This window comes from Cetorhinus maximus, chromosome 13, assembly GCF_964194155.1.
Source record: "Cetorhinus maximus chromosome 13, sCetMax3.hap1.1, whole genome shotgun sequence".
NCBI classification, from domain to species: Eukaryota; Metazoa; Chordata; class Chondrichthyes; order Lamniformes; family Cetorhinidae; genus Cetorhinus; species Cetorhinus maximus.
In genome coordinates, this window is record NC_135891.1 from 90770683 (window position 1) to 90790633 (window position 19951).

Here is a 19951-nt window from a genome sequence, read left to right on the forward strand (position 1 = left end):
TTTAAAAATTCATTTAAGGGGTGGGGACTTTGCTGGCTAGGCCAGCATTTATTGCCCATCCCTAACTGCCCTTGAGAAGGTGGTGGTGGTGAGCTGTCTTCTTGAACTACTGCAGTCCATCTGGTGTAGGTACATCAGGAGAGTGTTAGGGAGAGTGTTCCAGGATTTTCATCCAACAACAATGAAGAAACAGTGATATATTTCTAAGACAGAATGGTGAGTGGCTTGGTGGGGAACTTCCAGGTGGTGGTGTTCTCAAGTATCTGCTGCCCTTGTCCTTCTACTGCCTATATCCTAACTTGCATCAAGACCCGTTCACTCACCATCCCTCTGTTTTTTGACTTACGTTGGCTCCCAGTCCAGCAACACCTCAGTTTTAAAATTCTCATCTTTGTTTTCAAATCCTTCCATGGCTTCACCTCTTTCTCTCTATGTAATCTCTTCCAGTCCTATAACCTCATATCAGCGTTCCTCCAATTCTTGCCTTTGGAGCATCTCCTATTTCAATTGCTCCACCATTGGTGGTCATGCCTTCAGCTGCCTAGATCCTAAACTCTGGAAATCCCCCCCTAAACCTCTCCACCTCTCTCTTCCCTGTAAGATGCTTCTTATAAGCGATCTCTTTGACCAAGGTTTTGGCCATCTATCCCATTATTTCTTTTGTGGTCCAGTGTCAAATTTTGTTTGATAATGTTCTTGTGAAGAATTTTTGTCTTTATTCTTTATTAGTCCAGTGTCAGTCCCAGCTTCAAATGGTTTGCTTCTCCCCATTTCACCAAGTCGTAATGTCGAAAGGTTCTTCTCCTAGTTTCTGGAAAAGTCCTGAACTGAATACCACGGTAAGGACCACCCCAGGAATTCTTCCCCACCCCTGGCCTTGCCAGGATGAATCTCTGGACTCCTTAAATTGCCACAGGATACATCTCTTCAACTAGAGACCATCTTCCCTCCCACATTCTGCCTGGCAGTCCACAGAAAGGCCACACTCTCCACTCCGCTGACCACATTAGCTGCAGTCCTTCATCTCTCTGAGAGACATCTCTCTTTCTCTCTCTCTCTCTCACTTTCTATCCGAAATCTTGAAGACAGAAAGTCTGCCCACAGCCAGCCCCATCTGCTCTTGCCTTTGTTTTAGGAGTGAATATTTTGCCCCTTTCTCTTAGTAACTCTTGACTACAGGCCCTTGGCCCCATGGTAATCAAGCCACCCAGGCTTCTTTTAGTGTACAATTCAAAACAAGATGTATGGCTCTCTTTACTACCCCATTTTACCTTGAATTAAAGAGACAGTCCTGAAACACAACCATCCCACAAAACATTGCATTCATTAAGTGCCCATATCTCATGAAATGATTTTGTTTTTAATTTGAAATCTCTATGACCTTGGTTGAAAACTTTAAAATTGACTGAAGCAAAAAAAAGAGCACATTTAGGACAGAACTGGGATTGGCATTTCTGTCAAAAATATGTAACAAAACCTGTAAACAATCTCAGGGCTGACACTTGGCACAGCAACACTAATGGGACATCACTTAGAGCTGATTAAATGCCTGGTAACCAGTTCGAGGCTGACTGAGAAATCTGACAGAGCTGCACAAAAATCAATTTAGGTATGGAGCAGGAGAGAAATGGAATAATCTTCAAAAGGAGTAAGTCCCAAAGTATCTGTGCACTGTACATGGTTAGCAAATGGTTTGGGATATAATTTTCTGATATTTTCAGGGATAAGCTGCTTTCATAAATGGACCTCACATACTCTATGACCTGAAGTATGCCTTTTTCCGTCCAAAAGCCTGGGTATACCACAGTGAGACTTAAGGATTGCAACAGAAAACTTTTGATCCAGTTCCTGAAATATTTCATTTGCCATCATGTGATTCTCCTCTCTGTTACAAGCAATTGAATATACACCTTACCAGATCTAAATTGGGGCTCTGTATCCAGGAGGGTTATTCCAATCTGAATACCAATTTCAGCCTGAGCACCTCACCTCAGGAGAATATATTGGCCTTGGAAGGATTGATCAGCAGAGTTATACTAGGGGTTAAATTAAGAGGACAGGTCGTACGGGCTTGGTTTGTACATTGTTGAGTATAGAGGGTGAGGGGTGATCCAATTGAGGTATTTAAAAAGATGAAAGAATCAATATAGTCAACAGATACTATTTCTTCTTTGACAGAAATTCAGAAAGGGCTATATTCTTAAAGTTAGAGCCAGACCATTCAGCATGAAATCACGAAGCATGCCTCCACACAAAGGGCACTGGAAATCTGAAACACTCTCCCCCAAAAAATCATGGCTGCTGGGTCAATTGAGATAAACATATTTTTGAAAGGCAAGGGTATCAAGGGATATAGAACAAAAACATGTAAATGGAGTTGAAACACAGATCAGCTGTAACAAAATGGCAGAACAGGCTTGAATGGCTGAATGGCCTATTCCCATGTACCTAATAGTAAACACTGGCCCAGATTGCCAGATCAAAATCTCAGGAGGAACCTCAAAGCAGGTCTTGCTAAACTTAACTGTGCTTGTTTAAATTTTAAACATTTTTGCCCACAAAGTTGCTGGAAGTGTACACTGATAATGACACAAGGGTAACACAGTATCCAAGACCTTGGTGAACAACAGGACAAATAGTAACCAATGAGATTAAAGGATTGAAAGAAAAACACAGAGGAAGGACTGATAAAGAGATTGAGTTAAATCTCAAATTAGTTACTAGAAGATAAATAGAGGGAAAGAAAATCTGGATTCAGAGAAAGAGAAAATGAGAGACAGAAAGGAAAGATAAGATAAAACTAAAATGACGTTTTGAAAAGCTCCCAACGATAATTCACAACCTGAAGGAATGAGACTCTGGACTTGATTGTTCACTTTCTGGGTCAGAGAGGTCAATCGGCCATCACTAATAATTTTCATGTTGTTAAAGTGTACTTAGGTTTCAATTACTAAGCTTAATTTTCTGCAATGAATTCAATGATCATTTAACATAAACTCAGTTCATAAACCCACAGGGAGATTAAGGACGAGATGTTGTTTTTGCGGAGCAAACAGAGGAGCAGTGAAAATCAACCAGCAACTTGTGACGTTTTACAATTCACAGGGTATCTCTTGCTGGCCAATTTCACATAAATAGCTGCATGTGTACGTTCACATGTCTTTTATTTTTAAATGCAAATTCTGGGCTATTATAGTGCACTGAATTTCTCTTCTCTCCTCTATAAAAATTAATGAAAACGCCATACTAAATATGCACTCCAAGGCATAAAAATCACTTACTACCCTGTGGAACAGGCTCTTGTTTCAAATCTAGCTCAGCTCTTCTGATGGCTGACATAACACTTAAATGTAAAACTCTCACTTTCAGGCTGCAGAACTAAACTAACTCTTGATAAACCCATGAAGTTCAATTTAATCCTGTAATTGGAGATCCCTGGCTACCATTGTATGTTAAAATGGAGTACAGGCGATCAATAACCTTGTTCCCTTCACAAAGGGCTCAGACGCAGCTATCAATCAAACCCACTACCTTGGCTGAGCCAGATTTTAGATCTGTGCCTCAGTGGCTTGGGAGCAGCTCTGCAGACATGTTTACAAACAGGAATATGATCCAAACCTCTTAGAAATTATACTGAAACAAAAAGCTGCAACTCCCTCATCAATGGTAAGTGGATAATTAATCATTAACAATTGCAAAGCAGGTTTGTCCCCCACTTAATCTACCTGTGACACCTGAAACTAAACCCTTCTATACTCAACCTGCATTAACATATGATACTTCTTTGTTTAAAAGATCACTGTCCTGATGTATGCTAATTGATTTAATCTACCATAACTAGTTTACTTTGTGTTTTTAACTCCTCCACTGTGGTTGATAGGGCTCTCGATCATTTTCGCCCCATTTTTCACAACTTTTCCCTGGCTCCAGAGTCATGATATGGTTCCCCTGATCCTCGCCTTCTACCCACCAACCTCTGCCTACAACAAATCATCCTTGGCACTGTTGCTGGTGCCACCAAATATATTTTCAGCATTTCAACGGAACCACTCTCTATGCAACAGCCTCGTACAGTGTCCCATCACCCCCATTCCACCTCCCCTTCCAACAACACCTTCCCATGCAAGTGCAAGAGATGAAACACCTGCCTTTACATTTCCCCCCTTCTCACTGTCCAGGGCCCCAAACACTCTGAGCAGTGCCCATGTCCTCTACAAGAAGTAATCACTAACACAGTGAGAAAGACAACCATCCATTGCCTAATCAGAGATGCGGAATGTATTAAAATGGGGCATTTGAAATCATTTGTAGTACCATGATCATTAACAATAAATCAAGTGATCAGAAGTCAAATTTTCTGGAGTCGATTGTAAAAATCATGAAAGGTTTTGATTGTAGACAGTGAGAGTGTGTTTCTACCTGTGGGAGAGAATAAAACTATTAGGCCAGGAGCAGCACCAGGCATGCCTAAAAATGAGGTGTCAACCTGGTGAAACCACAACACAGAATTACCTGTATGCCAAACAGCGGAAGCAGCATGCGATAAACAGAGCTAAGTGATCCCACAACCATTGGGTCAGATTTAAGCTCTGCAAGTCCTGCCACATCTAGTTGTGAATGGTGGTGGACAATTAAACAACTCACTGGAGGAGAAGGCTCCACAAGTATCCCCATCTTCAATGATGGGGAGCCCAGCACATCATGCAAAAGATAAGGCTGAAGCATTTGCATCTTCAGTCAGAAGTGCTGAGTGGATGATCCATCTCAGCCTCCTCCTGAGGTCCCCAGCATCATAGGTACCAGTCTTCAGCCAATTCGATTCATTCCATGTGATATCAAAAAACAGCTGAAGGCACTGGATTCTGCAAAGGCTATGGGCCCTGACAATATTCCGGCAATAGTACTGAAGACTTGTGCTCCAGAACTACCTGCATCCCCAGCCAAGCTGTTCCAGTACAGCTACAACACTAGCATCTACCCAGCAATGTGGAAAATTGCCCAGATATGTCCTGACCTCAAAAAGCAGGGCAAATCCAACCTGTCCAATTACCATTCCATCCTATTCTTGATCATCAACAAAGCAATGGAAGGGGTCATCTACATATTATCAAGTGTCACTTACACAGCAATAACCTGCTCACTAATGCTCAATTTGGGTTCTGCTAGGGCCAATCAGTTCCGGACCTCATTAAAGCCTTTGTTCAAACATGGACAGAAGAGTTGAACTCCCGAGGTGAGGTGAGAGTGATATCAAGGCAGCATTTGACAGAGTGTGGCATCAAGGAGCCCCAGCAAAACTGGAGTCAATGGGAATCAGGGGGAAAACTCTCCACTGGTTGGAGTCATACCCAGCATAAAGGAAGATGGTTGTAGTTGTTGGAGGTCAATCATCTCAGTCCCAGTACATCGTTGCAGCAGTTCCTCAGGGTAGTGTCCTAGGCCCAACCATCTTCAGCTGCTTTGTCAATTACCTTCCTTCCATCATACAGTCAGAAGTGAGGAAATTTGCTGATGATTGCACAATGTTCAGCACCATTTGTAACTCCTCAGACACTGAATCAGTCAGTGCACATATGCAGCAAGACCTTCAGGCTTCCATTGATAAGTAGCAAGTAACATTCACGCCACACAAGTGCCAGGCAATCACCATCTCCAACAAGAGAGAATCTAACCATTTCCCCTTGACATTCACCTGCATTACCATTGCTCAAACCCCCACTATCAACATCCTGGGGTTACCATTGACCAGAAACTGAACTGGATAGCTATATAAATAATGTGGCTACAAGAATGGGTCAGAAGCTGGGAATTCTACAGTGAGTAACTCACCTCCTAACTCCCCAAATCTTGTCCACCATCTACAAGGCACAAGTTTGCAGTGTGATGCAATACTCCCCACTTGCCTGAATGAGTGTAGCTCAGACATCACTCAAGAAGCTCAAAACCATCCAGGACAAAGCAGCCTGCTTGATTGGCACCCCATCCACCATCTTAAACATTCATTCTCTCCACCGCTGATGAACAGTGACAGAAGTGTGTGCCATCTACAAGATGCATTGTAGTAACTCACGAAAGTTCCTTTAACAGTGCCTTCCAAGCCTGCAATCTCTACCACCTAGAAGGGCAAGAGCAACAGATGCATGGGAACAATAGCACCTGCAAGATCCCCTCTAAGCCACGCACCATCCTGATTTGGAAATATATCGCTGTTCCTTCACTGGCAGTGGATCAAAATCCTGGAACTCCCTTCCTAACAGCACTCTTGGCGTACCCACATCACATGGACTGCAACGGTTCAAGAAGGTGGTTCATCACCACTTTCTCAAGGACAATTAGGGGTGGCCAATAAATGATGGCCTTGCCAGTGATGCCCATATCCCATGAACGAATACATTTTAAAAATGTAGGGAAGTTAGAAGAAATATCTTCATCCAGAGAACGGTGAGAAAGTAGAACTGTGTACTACAGGGAGTGGCTGAGGCAAATAGTATAGATGCATTTCAGGGAAAACTAGATAAGTACACAAGGGAGAAGGAAATAGAGGGTTTTGCTGATAAAGTTAATCAGGGAAAGATGGGAGGAGGCTCAAGTGGAGCCTAAACGTCATCATGCACTGAAGACCTATTGGATGGCCTATTTCTATGATGTACATCCTATATGACCTGACATTGTGGCAAGAATTCTAAGGTTTATAGCTATATTGGTACTACTGTCATGTCACAGCACATTCCCCCAGTTGGAATTGTTGAAAGTTAGCCTACACAGTCCAGATGGTAAAAATTGATAACAACGGAAAGTGTATGATGCACACTGTGTGGAAAGGTGGGGTTTGGGGTGCGGGGGGGTGGGGGAGGGGGGTGCGGTGGGATGGGGAGAAAAGAGTACACTCCAGTGGGGCCGACTCAGAAGGGAAATGTGATAAGATATTTCTCTTTAGGAAAATTAAAGACATGGCTAAGATTGTGTTGTTTAGTAGTTGTCAGGCACTTCTGGAGTGAGTGGTAGGAGTAAAGTTTCTTCTTATAAGTAAATTCATTACAAAACCAAGGAAAGCTTTAGCCTTGCCGTGTGATAAGCCCAGTGCTGGCCACAGTTACTTCCGTCATTTTGACCAAGTCAGCTGAAATATCCACCTGCCTTTAAATTGAACTGCTGCCTTAACACAGGCAAAATTAATATAATTAATAATATCCACCTAACACAACAAGTTACTTTTATAAAATTGCTTAAATTACTTCCTTATCTTCTTTTGATTTTCCTTCCTCTCCTGAAGTTAAAGGTTCCTGCTGGGGTATATGTTCCACAGGTGCCCTCTAGTACCTCTTCCAAATGCCCATTCTTCATTTGTCATCAAGCTATTGAACTGTAGGGTGCATCACAGCCAAACCTGACCCTGTCCTTACTGACATTAGTGCTTTACAGCAGGGTCACTCTCCCACCCCACCCCCGACAAACCCAGGATAAATCTGCACCTAAAGGGCAGAAAAAGAGGAAGTTTTTAAAATCCAGGTCAGTGCTGTCATCTTTACACGCCCCGCACTAAGTATTTACAGTTAAACTCGGAGAACACCAGCCTCAATTATGATACACGAGGTCACAGAGGACACAACAGAAATAATAAAAATGGACTAGCCCGAGGCAAAAAGCGATGAAAACATCATTACAAAATCAAATGGAACTCAGTGAATATATTTCACTGGCTTCTGCATGACAAAGTAACAGGCACTCAGAATCCAATCTCAGAAAAGACTGAATTTTAAATGACCAATGAGTGCATTAGTAAACAGTTGACCCTGGGCAACAAAAACTCACTTCAGACGGAAAGTGAGATGTGATGAGCAAACATCATTCACCTCATTTTATGCAGATTGTACCATTCTCTTAGCACTGGGCTGTCACTGCACCAATTCCCAAGCGGATGTAAATCACTTGACTCAGCCTGTTAATGACAGGTATGTAATTGAGCACTGACTACTATTCCAGGGAATCTCTCGATCTCTCTCCGTGTTTTAATATGGCAAACAGACATGAGGAAAATAAAAAAGTCAACTTATGTTAAGGCATATCAGTACAGGATTAAAGAAAAGTTGTGTGCTTGCATTGCACACAGTGTACCTGCAGACATCAGGAATCAAATAGAAGCAACCTCCTCCCTCCCAGAAACATGATAGGGTCCCCCTTGTCCTCACTTATCACCCCACCAGCCTCCGCATTCAAAGGATCATCCTCTGCCATTTCTGTCAACTCCAGCATGATGCCACCACCAAACACATCTTCCCTTCACCCGCCCGGCGGCATTCCGTAGGGATCGTTCCCTCCGTGACACCCTGGTCCACTCCTCCATCACCCCCTACTCCTTAACCCCCTCCCACGGCACCTTCCCATGCAACCGCAGAAGATGCAACACCTGCCCCTTCACTTCCTCTCTCCTCACCGTCCAAGGGCCCAAACACTCCTTTCAAGTGAAGCAGCATTTCACTTGCACTTCCCTCAACTTAGTCTACTGCATTCGTTGCTCCCAATGCGGTTTCCTCTACATTGGAGAGACAAAACGCAGACTGGGTGACCGCTTTGCAGAACACCTTTGGTCTGACCGCAAGCATTACCCAGACCTCCCTGTCGCTTGCCATTTCAACACTCCACCCTGCTCTCATGCCCACATGTCTGTCCTTGGCTTGCTGCATTGTTCCAGTGAAGCTCAACGCAAACTGGAGAAACAGCACCTCATCTTCCGACTAGCCACTTTACAGCCTTCCGGACTGAATATTGAGTTCAACAATTTTAGATCATGAACTCTCTCCTCCATTCCCACCCCCTTTCCGTTTCTTCCCCATCCTTCTTGTTTTTTCCAATAATTTATATAGATTTTTCTTTTCCCACCTATTTCCATTATTTTTAAATGTATTTCCACCCATTGTTTTATCTCTACCTTTTAGCCTTTTTAGTATTCCTTCACCCCACCCCACCCCCACTAGAGCTATCTGTACCTTGTTTGTCCTGCTTTCTACCCTTAATTAGCACATTCCTTTAGACAATATCACCACCTTCAACACCTCTTTGTCCTTTTGTCTGTGACATCTTTTGGTTATCTCCACCTATTATTGGCTTCTTGTCCCAACAAACCACAACTCCCCCCTCCACCCCCCCCCACTCCCCCCCCCCCCCCCCCCCGCCACCAACACCACAAACCAGCTTTATTTCACCCCTTTCCTATTTTTACTTAGTTCTGTTGAAGGGTCATAAGGACTCGAAACGTCAACTGTGCTCTTCTCCGCCGATGCTGCCAGACCTGCTCAGTTTTTCCAGATATTTCTGTTTCTGTTTTTGTCAAGCAAAACCAATGTTCCCGTGTAAAATGGATCATTACTTGATTAATACCATTAGTTCTCTCATTTTTAATTCCAATTTTCTTCCCTCCCCTTCATATGGTGCTGGGATATAGGTTCCAAATGAGCTATTTTTAATGTTGCACAAATTTTTGAGTGATTGTCAGATATTTTACCATGGAATGCATCACACCACCTCAATCTTGCCCTCAGTAATATCCACACTCATTTTCGGCAGGAATCACTGGATAGTGATCAGAACTGGGAACCCTGACTGATTTTCCTCCAGTTCTGATCAGCTAATTCAACCCAACCCAGAAATTCCCCACCCACTAGCCTACCTGCCTACCCTCAAGTTACAACTCAATCTACCCAAGAACCTATAAATTCAAGCACTAACTCCATCTACCAATGGAGGCACCAGAGAAGATGCAAATAAGATACTGGAGCTAAGAGGTTATATCTGGAAGACAGAACACACTGGTACTCTTTTCCCTAGAAAAGAGAAGCCGAGAGGTGGCCTAACAGACGTCTTTTAAATTATAAAAGGGGCTTGAAAGGGTAGAAAATGTTTCTGCTTGTGGGGGAATCCAAAACTAGGCATTATAAATATGATAGTCACCAATAAATACAATAAAGAATTGCCCAGAGACTGGTTTGAATGTAAAACTTGCTACCATGTGGAGTAGTTGAAGCAAATAAGCGTAGATGCATTTAAGAGGAAACTAGACAAACACATAAGGGAAAAGGAATAGGATATACTGATAAAGTTAAATTAAGAACGTTGGAAGGGGGTTTGTTGAAGCATAAATACCAACATTGACTAGTTGGGCTGAATGGCCTGTTTCTGTGATGTACATTCTATGTATGTAATGAAGACACTAACATTTCATAGCCAACATCCTACACACCAACCTACCAGCCTATTACCTGCCTATTCATGCACCTACCAAACCAGCAGCTCATCTGCCCACTTACTCATAATATCCATCAACCACTCTCCCACAGCGTGACAGTCTCAAGCCCATTTATATGACACTTTTCAATAATATTTTAGCTCTATTTTGCATTTTGCAGTTACACTGTTCCATTACCCAATGCGTAAAACAATAACAAGACAATCAGGGCAAATATTGTTTCTTATTTGATAGCTTTTTAAAAGATTATGTAATGTGGAAATAATTTATAAAATTAACTAGTTTTTCATTCAAGGTGGTCTTATATCCAGAGTCATTGTAATCTTTAAACTGCTGGTAGTCTCTTCCACTCCCACCTCCAATCTGGCTTCCTTAATCTTGTTTCATAACTTAAAGTCTGAATGCCCAGACCATTTTTTTCGCTGTCTCTGAACCTCTTATGTTCAATGATATCCATCCTATAATTCATCTATCATTGAATTATACAACCTACCACCCTCTCCCCCATCCTTTGTCAATCCACTCTGTTATGTGGGCCTTCTGTTCTCTAGAAGTTTTTTTTTATTGACCTTGCTATTTATCATTTTTAATATTTATAAGAACCACAGACAATTTAAGTTCATAATCTATGCGAGGAACTCCTCTTACCTGCTGTCCACATAAAATGGGCTCAAATCTGCACTTCTCTGTTGTCCAAGAATTTACCAAGGCTCCTGAGACAGCACCTTCCAAACCCACGGCCACTACCATCTAGAAGGACAAGGGCAGCAAACAGATGGGAACACCACCCCCTGGAAGTTCCCCTCCAAGTCACTCACCATCCTGACTTGGAAATATATTGCCATTCCTTCACTGACACTGGGTCAAAATCCTGGAACTCCCTTCCTAACAGCACTGTGGGTGTACCTATGCCACATGGACTGCAGCAGTTCAAGAAGGAAGCTCACCACCAGCTTTACAAGGGCAACCAGGGATGGGCAATAAATGCTAGCCCAGCCAGCGAAGCCCACATCCCGTGAATGAATAAAAAATAGACTATCCTTTAGTGTCTCTGGGGCCAAGATGACTCCAAGATGAATGAGGTTGACAATGGAAATCAGAACCAAATTAATTTCTGGGGTCGGATCGGTTATCCAACATCTGAAACAGGCATCCAGAGTATTGCTGGTGACTGACCAACCAACCTGGTCCATTAAAGGAACCAGGACTGGTTGGCCTGTTGTTGAGGGTGAGGATTCTTTAAATAGCTCTGGATTGCCTACCAGGCAATGTATTAATTGGTACAGGGTTAAGGGGAGGGGATGTATGACCCTGCTGCTCAAGTGCTCTACACTGGTAGGGTATATGGTGTTAGTTGGTTTTAGTTCTAGGTGTACCACTGTGCATTCTAAGGGGTTCCTAGATCTGAGAGCTCTTGTAGTAGTTTAGTGGAGTGTATCCCTGTGGGACAGTACATACATTCCTCATCATTAGCAGACAGAAACTGTAGTCTTGTTGATTTCTCAATGTCTTGGTTTGGAAATTCTTAAATCAGGCCTTGAATTATCATGTGTCAGACATGCAGCTGAGAAAAACAGACCTAGTCAAAATTTCACCACCCCCTCTCACCAAGCCCCTCAGCTTGTTCCTGTAGCTGATATACCACACATCTGGTGCAATATGCTGCATTGGTATTATAATTGAAAAGGAACATTGGACAATGAAATGGGGAACGCATAGAAAATGACATTATTAATACCACTTTTAGAGATCTAAAAACGAACTGGAAACTGGGACCTTTCTAGACAGAATCTGTTAAATAGAAAGATATATAGGTGATTTAATTTGCCTTATACATATCTTAACAAACTAAGTCACTGTGTGGGCCCACCTGGATGAGGTAGCAGAAAGGTGTTTACAGCCTCATGGCTCAACTGGCATGAGTGCATTCAAAACAAAAGTGGGGAGGAAAATGGAAGAGAGAAATGTATAATTTACATGTGGCTGGAAAAACCCAGGATGTTCTCTAATTATGGTCAGTTCTTTACTGCAACTGTGCACTTAACATTATCAAACACAGCATTTGTTCTCAGAGTTGGTGGCAGGTGACAAGGACAACATTTCCCACAGATGTGACTTTACAGATAAACCTTTCCTAATTTAATAACTATTCCACAGTTGCAACTCAATTATTCCATTGACGGCCTACTCTTGTTCCTATTTCTTGTGACAATATAAGAGTAGTGGCAAAGTTTATTTTCCCTCCTCTCCTAAAGACAGTGGGAAGAATGTTACGGGGAAGGGGGTGCCATGGGTGGAGGATGAACAGACAGCTTGCTGCCCGTTAAATTGGCCGACAGCTCCATCAGTCCCAACAGCACCAAGAGCGCATTAGTGGGCACTGCTGGGACTGCAACAAGGAAGAAGGTGGTGGCCCTATGGATCCAGGAGACAGGTAAGTCTGGGGTTTTGGGCAGGGAGGGTTTGGAAAGGTTACAGGGGTGGGCAGGGAGTGAGGGGTGGAATATATAATGCTGCAGGAGGGTAGGAGGAAAGGGGGGGGGGGCGGAGTTCTATCTTTGGGGGATGGGGGTGGGGAAGGCCATCCCCTGATCAACAAAGGGCAGCCCCCGAAGACAGAACACCCCCACTTTGAAATTTTTTTCAAAAAAATTCAGGCTGCCTGCTCCTGCACAACGTCCCATTCCAATTGTTTTATGATGCGGGCAGCATATGATTGGGGTCAACTGGCTTGGTAACAAGCCCAATTGACCCTTGATGATTTATTAAATGCAGCGGTTGGCTGCTGATTTCAGCACCCGCCCACCTCTGTATATGGGGGTGAGCTCGAGGGTGGGCACCCGCCCATTTTTACATGGTCCCCCCACCTGAAAACAGGCATGTAACATGCAGCCTGCTGATTCTTGCTTAGGTACAAGTTCCAAGGGCATCAGGAATCCTCTGGTATCCCACCCAAATACCCATATTTCATGTATCAGTGAGCCATTCAACCACAAAGGGCATCACAATAGACCAAAATTGTGTTTATTGTAAACAATGGTATTTTTTGTTAAGACATGCAGATCAGCAGTGAGGCAGAAAGTAGGAAAGTAGTGAGTATAAAGCCTTAAAAGTATTTTGAAAATATACATTGGGTATATAAGAGGGGAAAAACATTATTGCAAAGAGGAGAAGCAGAAAGGAAATCAGGAAAACAAAGAGCAGATATTTTGATTTTTTTTAAAAAAGTTTATTAAATTTGATTTTTAAAGTCTGTTTAATTTGTGTAGGGTTAATATTATAAAACAAATTTAGTTCTAGTATTTGGCTAGATTTGTATTACTGTAACATTAGTGTTTATTTCTGCAGTGAAAACCGAGAATCTTGTTAGTCCTGGTGGCCTGCCAACATTCTATGGATTAAAATAGAAATCATTTGGGGATTTAATTCCTGAATTGATTCATGGGGTATTAGATGTTTTAGATGTTTTTAAGGCAGGTTGTGGGTGGAGGTGAGCAAACAGTTAATCCACTCTCGGTAGGTGGTTTAGTCAGTAAAGTCTTTTAAGGAGGCTGAGCCTTATTTTCTCCCACCTATTTTGGCTGGGATTCCTGGGCCTCAGGAAAACACAGCAGCTAAAAGGAGATGGGATGTGCCAGATTCATCAGGTAAGTACATTTGTAACACGGCCTCTGGGCCAGGAAGAGATAACCCTGATATATTTTCATGTGATTCCCGACTGCGTTCACTCCTTTCTCCCCAGTCACAATATCAGCAGCCCCTCCCCCAGCTCCTCCTCCTCCCCCCACCCCCAACATGACTGCCATCTCCCCCTCTCCCACCAAACGTGATCCCTCCCTTCCTCCCCATCTGTGCTCCCTCCCTTCCCTCCATCCTTCGCCCCATCTGCAATCTCTCCCAACGCCACTCATCCCCGCCACCCCCCCCCCTCCCCAACCTCACCACCTCCGGTCCCAGTCTCTCTTGGTGTCAGCTGTGGCTCAGTTCATAGCACCCTCGCCTTTGAATCAGAGGGTTGTGGGTTCATGTCCCACTCCCGGAAAACCAAGAACTGTGATTGTACTCGAAAGAAGTTGCAATCTGTGACTGTTGGTAACTCGAAAGAGTTTCCCTGTCTGCTTCTCATCCAACAGACTGTTGACCTGTCAGTCAAGCTGGTTGTCCAGAGGGAAACCTGGTTAAACCTGCTGTTCATATCAGAAGGATATCCGAGAAACCCTTACTTCAGGGTTTTCGGTTTGGAATTCCCACTTTCCTACCTTCCCATAAATATCAGGGTTCTCTGACTCTGTGGGGGCAAAATTTCAATAGACACCTAAACAGGGCTTGTTAATTGCCCATTCTTCATGTTCAAGTTTAAACAGTGTGGTGGACATCACAGTCGAGTTTAATCTTGTCCTAGTCCAATGACACACACGTAAAAAAAAAAAATTATTTCGAGTTATCAACAGTCACAGATTGCAACTCTTTCGAGTACAATCACAGTTCTTGGTTTCCGGGAGTGGGACATGAACCCACAACCCTCTGATTCAAAGGCGAGGGTGACACACACGTAAACTTGCAGTAGGAATCACTAAATAATGATTGAGCGTAGGAACCTTGGCTGATTTTCTCTTCATATTTAGCAATGGTGAGGCAAATTTTAATGTATTAGCACCAGCTCAGCGCAGATAAACTAAGCTTAGGGTTTAACCAAGGGTGGAACCACATTTCACGGCAAATTTACCAGCTGGTTTGAGGTAGTAAACTGGCTGCCACAGTGAATATTTACACAGTCCAACAAAGGACAGCCAGCTGTAGTTAGCCACAGTCAAGAAACTTTGTAAGAGATGGTGTGATAACTGAGAACCTGACAAGTGTGTGCTTAAATTGCACTGAACAGAACTGAAACCAGAATTATTAATAACAATTTTGCTCAGCGGTGAACATTCTTTGCCTGTGATTTTAATCTTTGCCACACAATGCTACACAGCCTGTGCGAATGACAGTCATTCAGATCTAGAGTTAATTCAAGTTACATAGAACCTATCAGAATTCTGTTAGCAGTTTTGTTTATGGTCTGTGCCGATCTCAGCTGGGATAGCAGCACGGACACTACAGTTAGCCGCTGGATTCTTTTAGCTAATTGCTATTCAGTGACTCCTGCCAGAGAGTGTATTGAGTGAGAGCAGAATCAAGATCAGTTGTGGTGTCCTCCATAGATGGAATACCCAGCCAGTGCATATTCTCCAATTTCACACAAGGATGATGGTCATTTGGGTGATACATTGAAGTTGTTGGTGCCTGTGGAGCCTATATCCCTGAGGGTCAGGAGATAATAGAATATTGAAAGAAAAAGCAACTACTGTATTTGTTTAAGGCACTTTCTGAGAAAGCCCAGTTTACAGGACTCTATAAAGTGTTTGAGTGCTGGCTAGTGCATTCATTGATACAGCACAGGATGCTATAAGCCATCCATGCCATACTATGTCTCACCAGACAGCAGTCAGTCAAAAATAAAATACGACACTGCACAGAGTGATTATAGTACTAGCTGATATGGTCCTGCTCCATTCCATACAACTGCAATGATGACACCATTTGGCATTGCCCCAGGACTGCACCAGGAACCATGCCAAAGGGCATCTTAGTAATTAGCAAGTGAAATGCTGAAGCATACAACATTTAAACTAAACGCAACAGTAATTCATCACTCACCCAAAGCCCATATTAGTGCTGCAATATTTTATCACCAAAAATAATTCAGTTTGTTCCACTTTGTACCAATTAGTATCTAGTTACAGCACACTAGTGACACCTATTGATGATAAGACAGCAGTGTAATGAAAATGACTATCTGCTCAATGCCAATCTCACTCGGCTGGGGGGTAAAATTAGCTGGCATTCCCACTCACAAATATAATGGCCCCTGCTGGAAAATGTGCATTTCAGCTGAGATCAAGATCAGCTGTAATCCCCCCAAAGCCAAGTAGGCTGCTGACACTCATTTCAGGAAAAGGAGAAATTGGAGACAATGTCCCTCCAGCCACATCTTTTCTGTATTTCTCTCCTAAAGCTGCTGACTTTCACAAGGGTGTGGCCATCTTTTTTTTTTCATTTTCAGGAATGAGAAACATAATTAGCAAGCCCTACATTTATTCTCTATTCCTAGTTGCCCTGAGGTGGTGATAAGCCACCTTCTTCAACTGCTGCAGCCCATATAGTGAATGTGCTCCCACAGTGCCTTTAGGTAGGGAGTTCCAGAATTCTGACCCAGCGATGATGAAGGAACAGCAATATATTTGCAAGTTGTGATGGTGTGAGACTTGGAGAGGAGAACATGGAGGCGCTGGTGTTCCCATTCACCTGTTACCCTTATCCTAGTGGATGTTGCAGTTTTGGGAGATCTTGCTGTAGAAGCCTTGATGAATTGCTGCAGTGTGTCCTGTAGATGGTACACACTATAGCCACAACGCGCCAATGGTGGAGGAAGCGGATGGGGTGCCAATCAAGCTGGCTGCTTTGTCCTCCATGGTGTCCAGCTTCTTGAGTGTTGTTGGAGCTATACTCAAGCAGGCAAGTGGAGGCTTGCGGCCTTGTAGATGGTGGACAAGCTTTGGGGGGTCGGGAGGCAAGGCAGAAATCCCAACCTCTGACCTGATCTTATTGCCACAGCATTTATGTGGCTGGTCCAGTTGAGTTCCTGGTTAATGGTGAGTGGTGTGGTCCAGGAAAATGTAAGCAGCGTGGATGCAGCCAGGATGGAACCCAGAAGGTACTGCACATACTGCTCTCAAACTGTCCCCTTTAAGATACCGAGCAAAAACTTTCAATGCACAGGCCAGGCACAAAGAACAAAACAGTAGACGGGACACTAGCCTCAGTGATGGCAATGCCATTGAATATCAAGGGGAGGTGATTGCTCTTGTTGGAGAATGGATCTGGGTATCATCCAGTGCAGCAGTTGCCCATATGGCTATTCTTCAGTTAGATGCCCAGGGAGTGAGTGCGAGTATGCTATTCCACTATGACAGCATCACAGCTGAGCCCGACACAGACCTCACTCAAAGCCAACCTACATGTACCTTTCAACAGCAGCTGATCAGAAGCAGCAACACTTTCTGATTGTCATGGGCTTAAGGAGGAATAGTAACACCACATACAGTGTCCTCATGTCACTGTGATCAAAGTGAGAGCGTAGACTCTGGGTTAAATTTAACCCCTTGATTCAATATCACACCAGGCAGCGCATTTACAATTGAGCCAATTAAAGAGAGTTGAGACTTGTTTCAGTTGTCAGGGTTTAATACTGTAAATTACAGCTACAATGCCAAAAATAAACCCCCATCCTCCATCTGGGTTTCGGCTAATTACAATAGAACATTCGTTTTGCAATGGAAAATATTCCTTTTCATTGCGGGACCTCACCACTGCAACTACCTTTGCCTCTCTCAGGACTCAGGAGTTTAGATGATACTTTACATTCCTCCCGCACTATTAGGCATTAGTCTGAGTTTCAACCTATTAATTAGGGAACATTAAATACCGCAGTACCTTAACTAAAGGATCACCCCAGAAATAAACACCTCGCAGCCAGCTGCAGGCTGAACAGTCTCACCGGATTATTCTGATTAATGGTAATTAACATTTGGTTAATTAATTAAGTGGCAGTTAATTTGGTCCTGAAAAACAATGCTCTTAAAGTTCAATTCGATGCTCCCGAATTTCAACAGAGGTACAGAATTCAGTTTAATAAATATTACAATGAATCCATTACGAACCCTACACTGTGACAGCAGATACAATATATTATGATGCAGTCCAGCATAAACGGAGTGTTTTATTTATATTAAAGTGAACGCTGACTCCCCGCAAAGGTTGTTGTCGATTCGAAGTTAATTTCAGAAATGAGCAATTTAACCAGAGCGCAGTTGGCGTGCCACCAGAATTAAGTTATTTTTTTATTTTAAATTTACTCACCTTCAAAATGAGTTATCGGGAGTTAAATTATTTGAGGTGGGAAAACACTCAGCTGAAATTCCACTGAGTCCACTGGAAACCTGGGAATTGAACCCAGAGCCCAAGAGGGAAGCCCCGAGTAAAACCTGCCCAAGTCCCGGATTGGGCTCCGTTTCTTAGGTCCCTGTGAAAGTCTTCAATCCCCCACCCAAATACACATCCACGTTTACACTTCCTAAACGACTTCCTTGTAAGGCTGACAGTTTCAGACCGGGGTTTGAAAGGAGAGAAGCGGAATTTAGAAACAGGCTGTAACGCAATCTGAAGTTGGGTAACTTTTCACCACCTACCTCAGTCCGCAATCCCTCTCCTTGCTCCATGATACTAATGAAAGGGATTTCCAAGAAAGATGATAAAAAATCCATCTGGACCAGTTGATCTGCAGATTGTGGGAATGCCAGGACAGCGGCGACTCCCCGGACCACGATAGATTGGCAGATGGATTGTAAAAGTGACTGGGGGTCAGGGTGCCAGCCCTGGCTGCTGACCATCTCCAGGCTCAGGTTGTAGGGTAAAAGATTGTCCCTCAGGGCCGAATCCACAGCCTCCACCAGCGCCTGGTGGAGGAGAGCTTTCTTGGGGGTGGGCAGGACGGTGCCCAGGCTCACGGTGTGTCCGATCCTGTTGAGGATGTGGCAGGGCTGTGGGTGAGGGTGACAGGGGCTGAGGAAGGCGTGCAGGAGCCCGAGGAGAGCCCACAGTCTGGCCCGGGTCCCCATAGCCAGTCTCCGGGTGAGACGGTGAAGAGGATCCGACAGCAGGAGGTGGATGGATGGGGGAACTTCGGCTCACAGCCAGCCCAATGCCGCAGCTTGAGGCTGTCATTGGTTGTGAGGAGGGGAGAGCTGATCAATAGACGCCGGATGGGACAACACTGAAGACACTGAGCTCAAAACCTGCAGCCTTGGTGTCCAGCGGGCTTCAAGTTATCCAGTCACTGGTGATTAGAAGAGAGAGAAAGCAGGCGGACAGGGGGAGAAGGATGAAAGAATAAGTAGAGAAAGAGAGGGAAAAGAAAAAAAATGGAAATCAGGAAAGATTAACTGAGACCAAAATCGAACCGTGGAAATAATTAAATCAAATAAATAGAAAGAGAGGAGGGGGCTGCAGGAGTCAAGAAAGGAAGATTGCAAAAGAGGGAAAGGAGAGAGAGAGAGATTTATTGGGGAGGGAATGTACTGCGGCATTAAACTTGGGTGAAGGGATGTTTACAATTGCTCTGCACGGAGGGTTCCTATAAGGGTAGGTCCAGAGTTGGAGGGGAGCAGGATGGAGAGTCTAATGAATCTCCGGGTGGGATTGATCAGGACAGGAGATGGGAGGTGGAGGGGAGGGGGAGGTTCTACTATTTGAACTGAGGGGTCGGAGTCACCGGCACCCCATCCCCTTCAGGATCCCATTGAGCGTCAAACATAGTTTGGGGGGGGGGCGGCAGACGGACTCCAGCTCAGCTTTCACACTCCTGAGGGACAAGTTGGGTATTGAAAACCTGAAAGTTCCTTGTCTCCAGGCTTCGCGCTTGCCTCCAGTTTTCAATCCTCGGGTTGGCTACCACCTCCTGATGTGGAATAGAAGTGAGAGCCCCATCGGTCGGAGAAATTCCTCCACCTCAGCCTATTCAGCGACCGGTTGAAGTTTATGATGCCTGCACCAAATAGGAATACCACAGAGGTCACATTCTCAAGATGTGTCCTCCAGCAGATACGTTAC

The 19951-nt window shown here is 43.9% G+C and overlaps 1 protein-coding gene across 1 annotated transcript in view; it reads right to left on the bottom strand.

Annotated features, from left to right (window-relative positions):
- Window positions 1–18960, bottom strand: part of grin3bb (glutamate receptor, ionotropic, N-methyl-D-aspartate 3Bb) — a 55193-nt gene extending 36233 nt beyond the window's left edge. Inside the window, exon 1 of the mRNA XM_078554743.1 lies at window positions 18532–18960. Coding sequence (XP_078410869.1) covers window positions 18532–18960 — 429 coding nt within the window. The remainder of the gene's footprint in view (window positions 1–18531) is intronic.
- Between the last annotated feature and the right edge of the window lie 991 nt (window positions 18961–19951).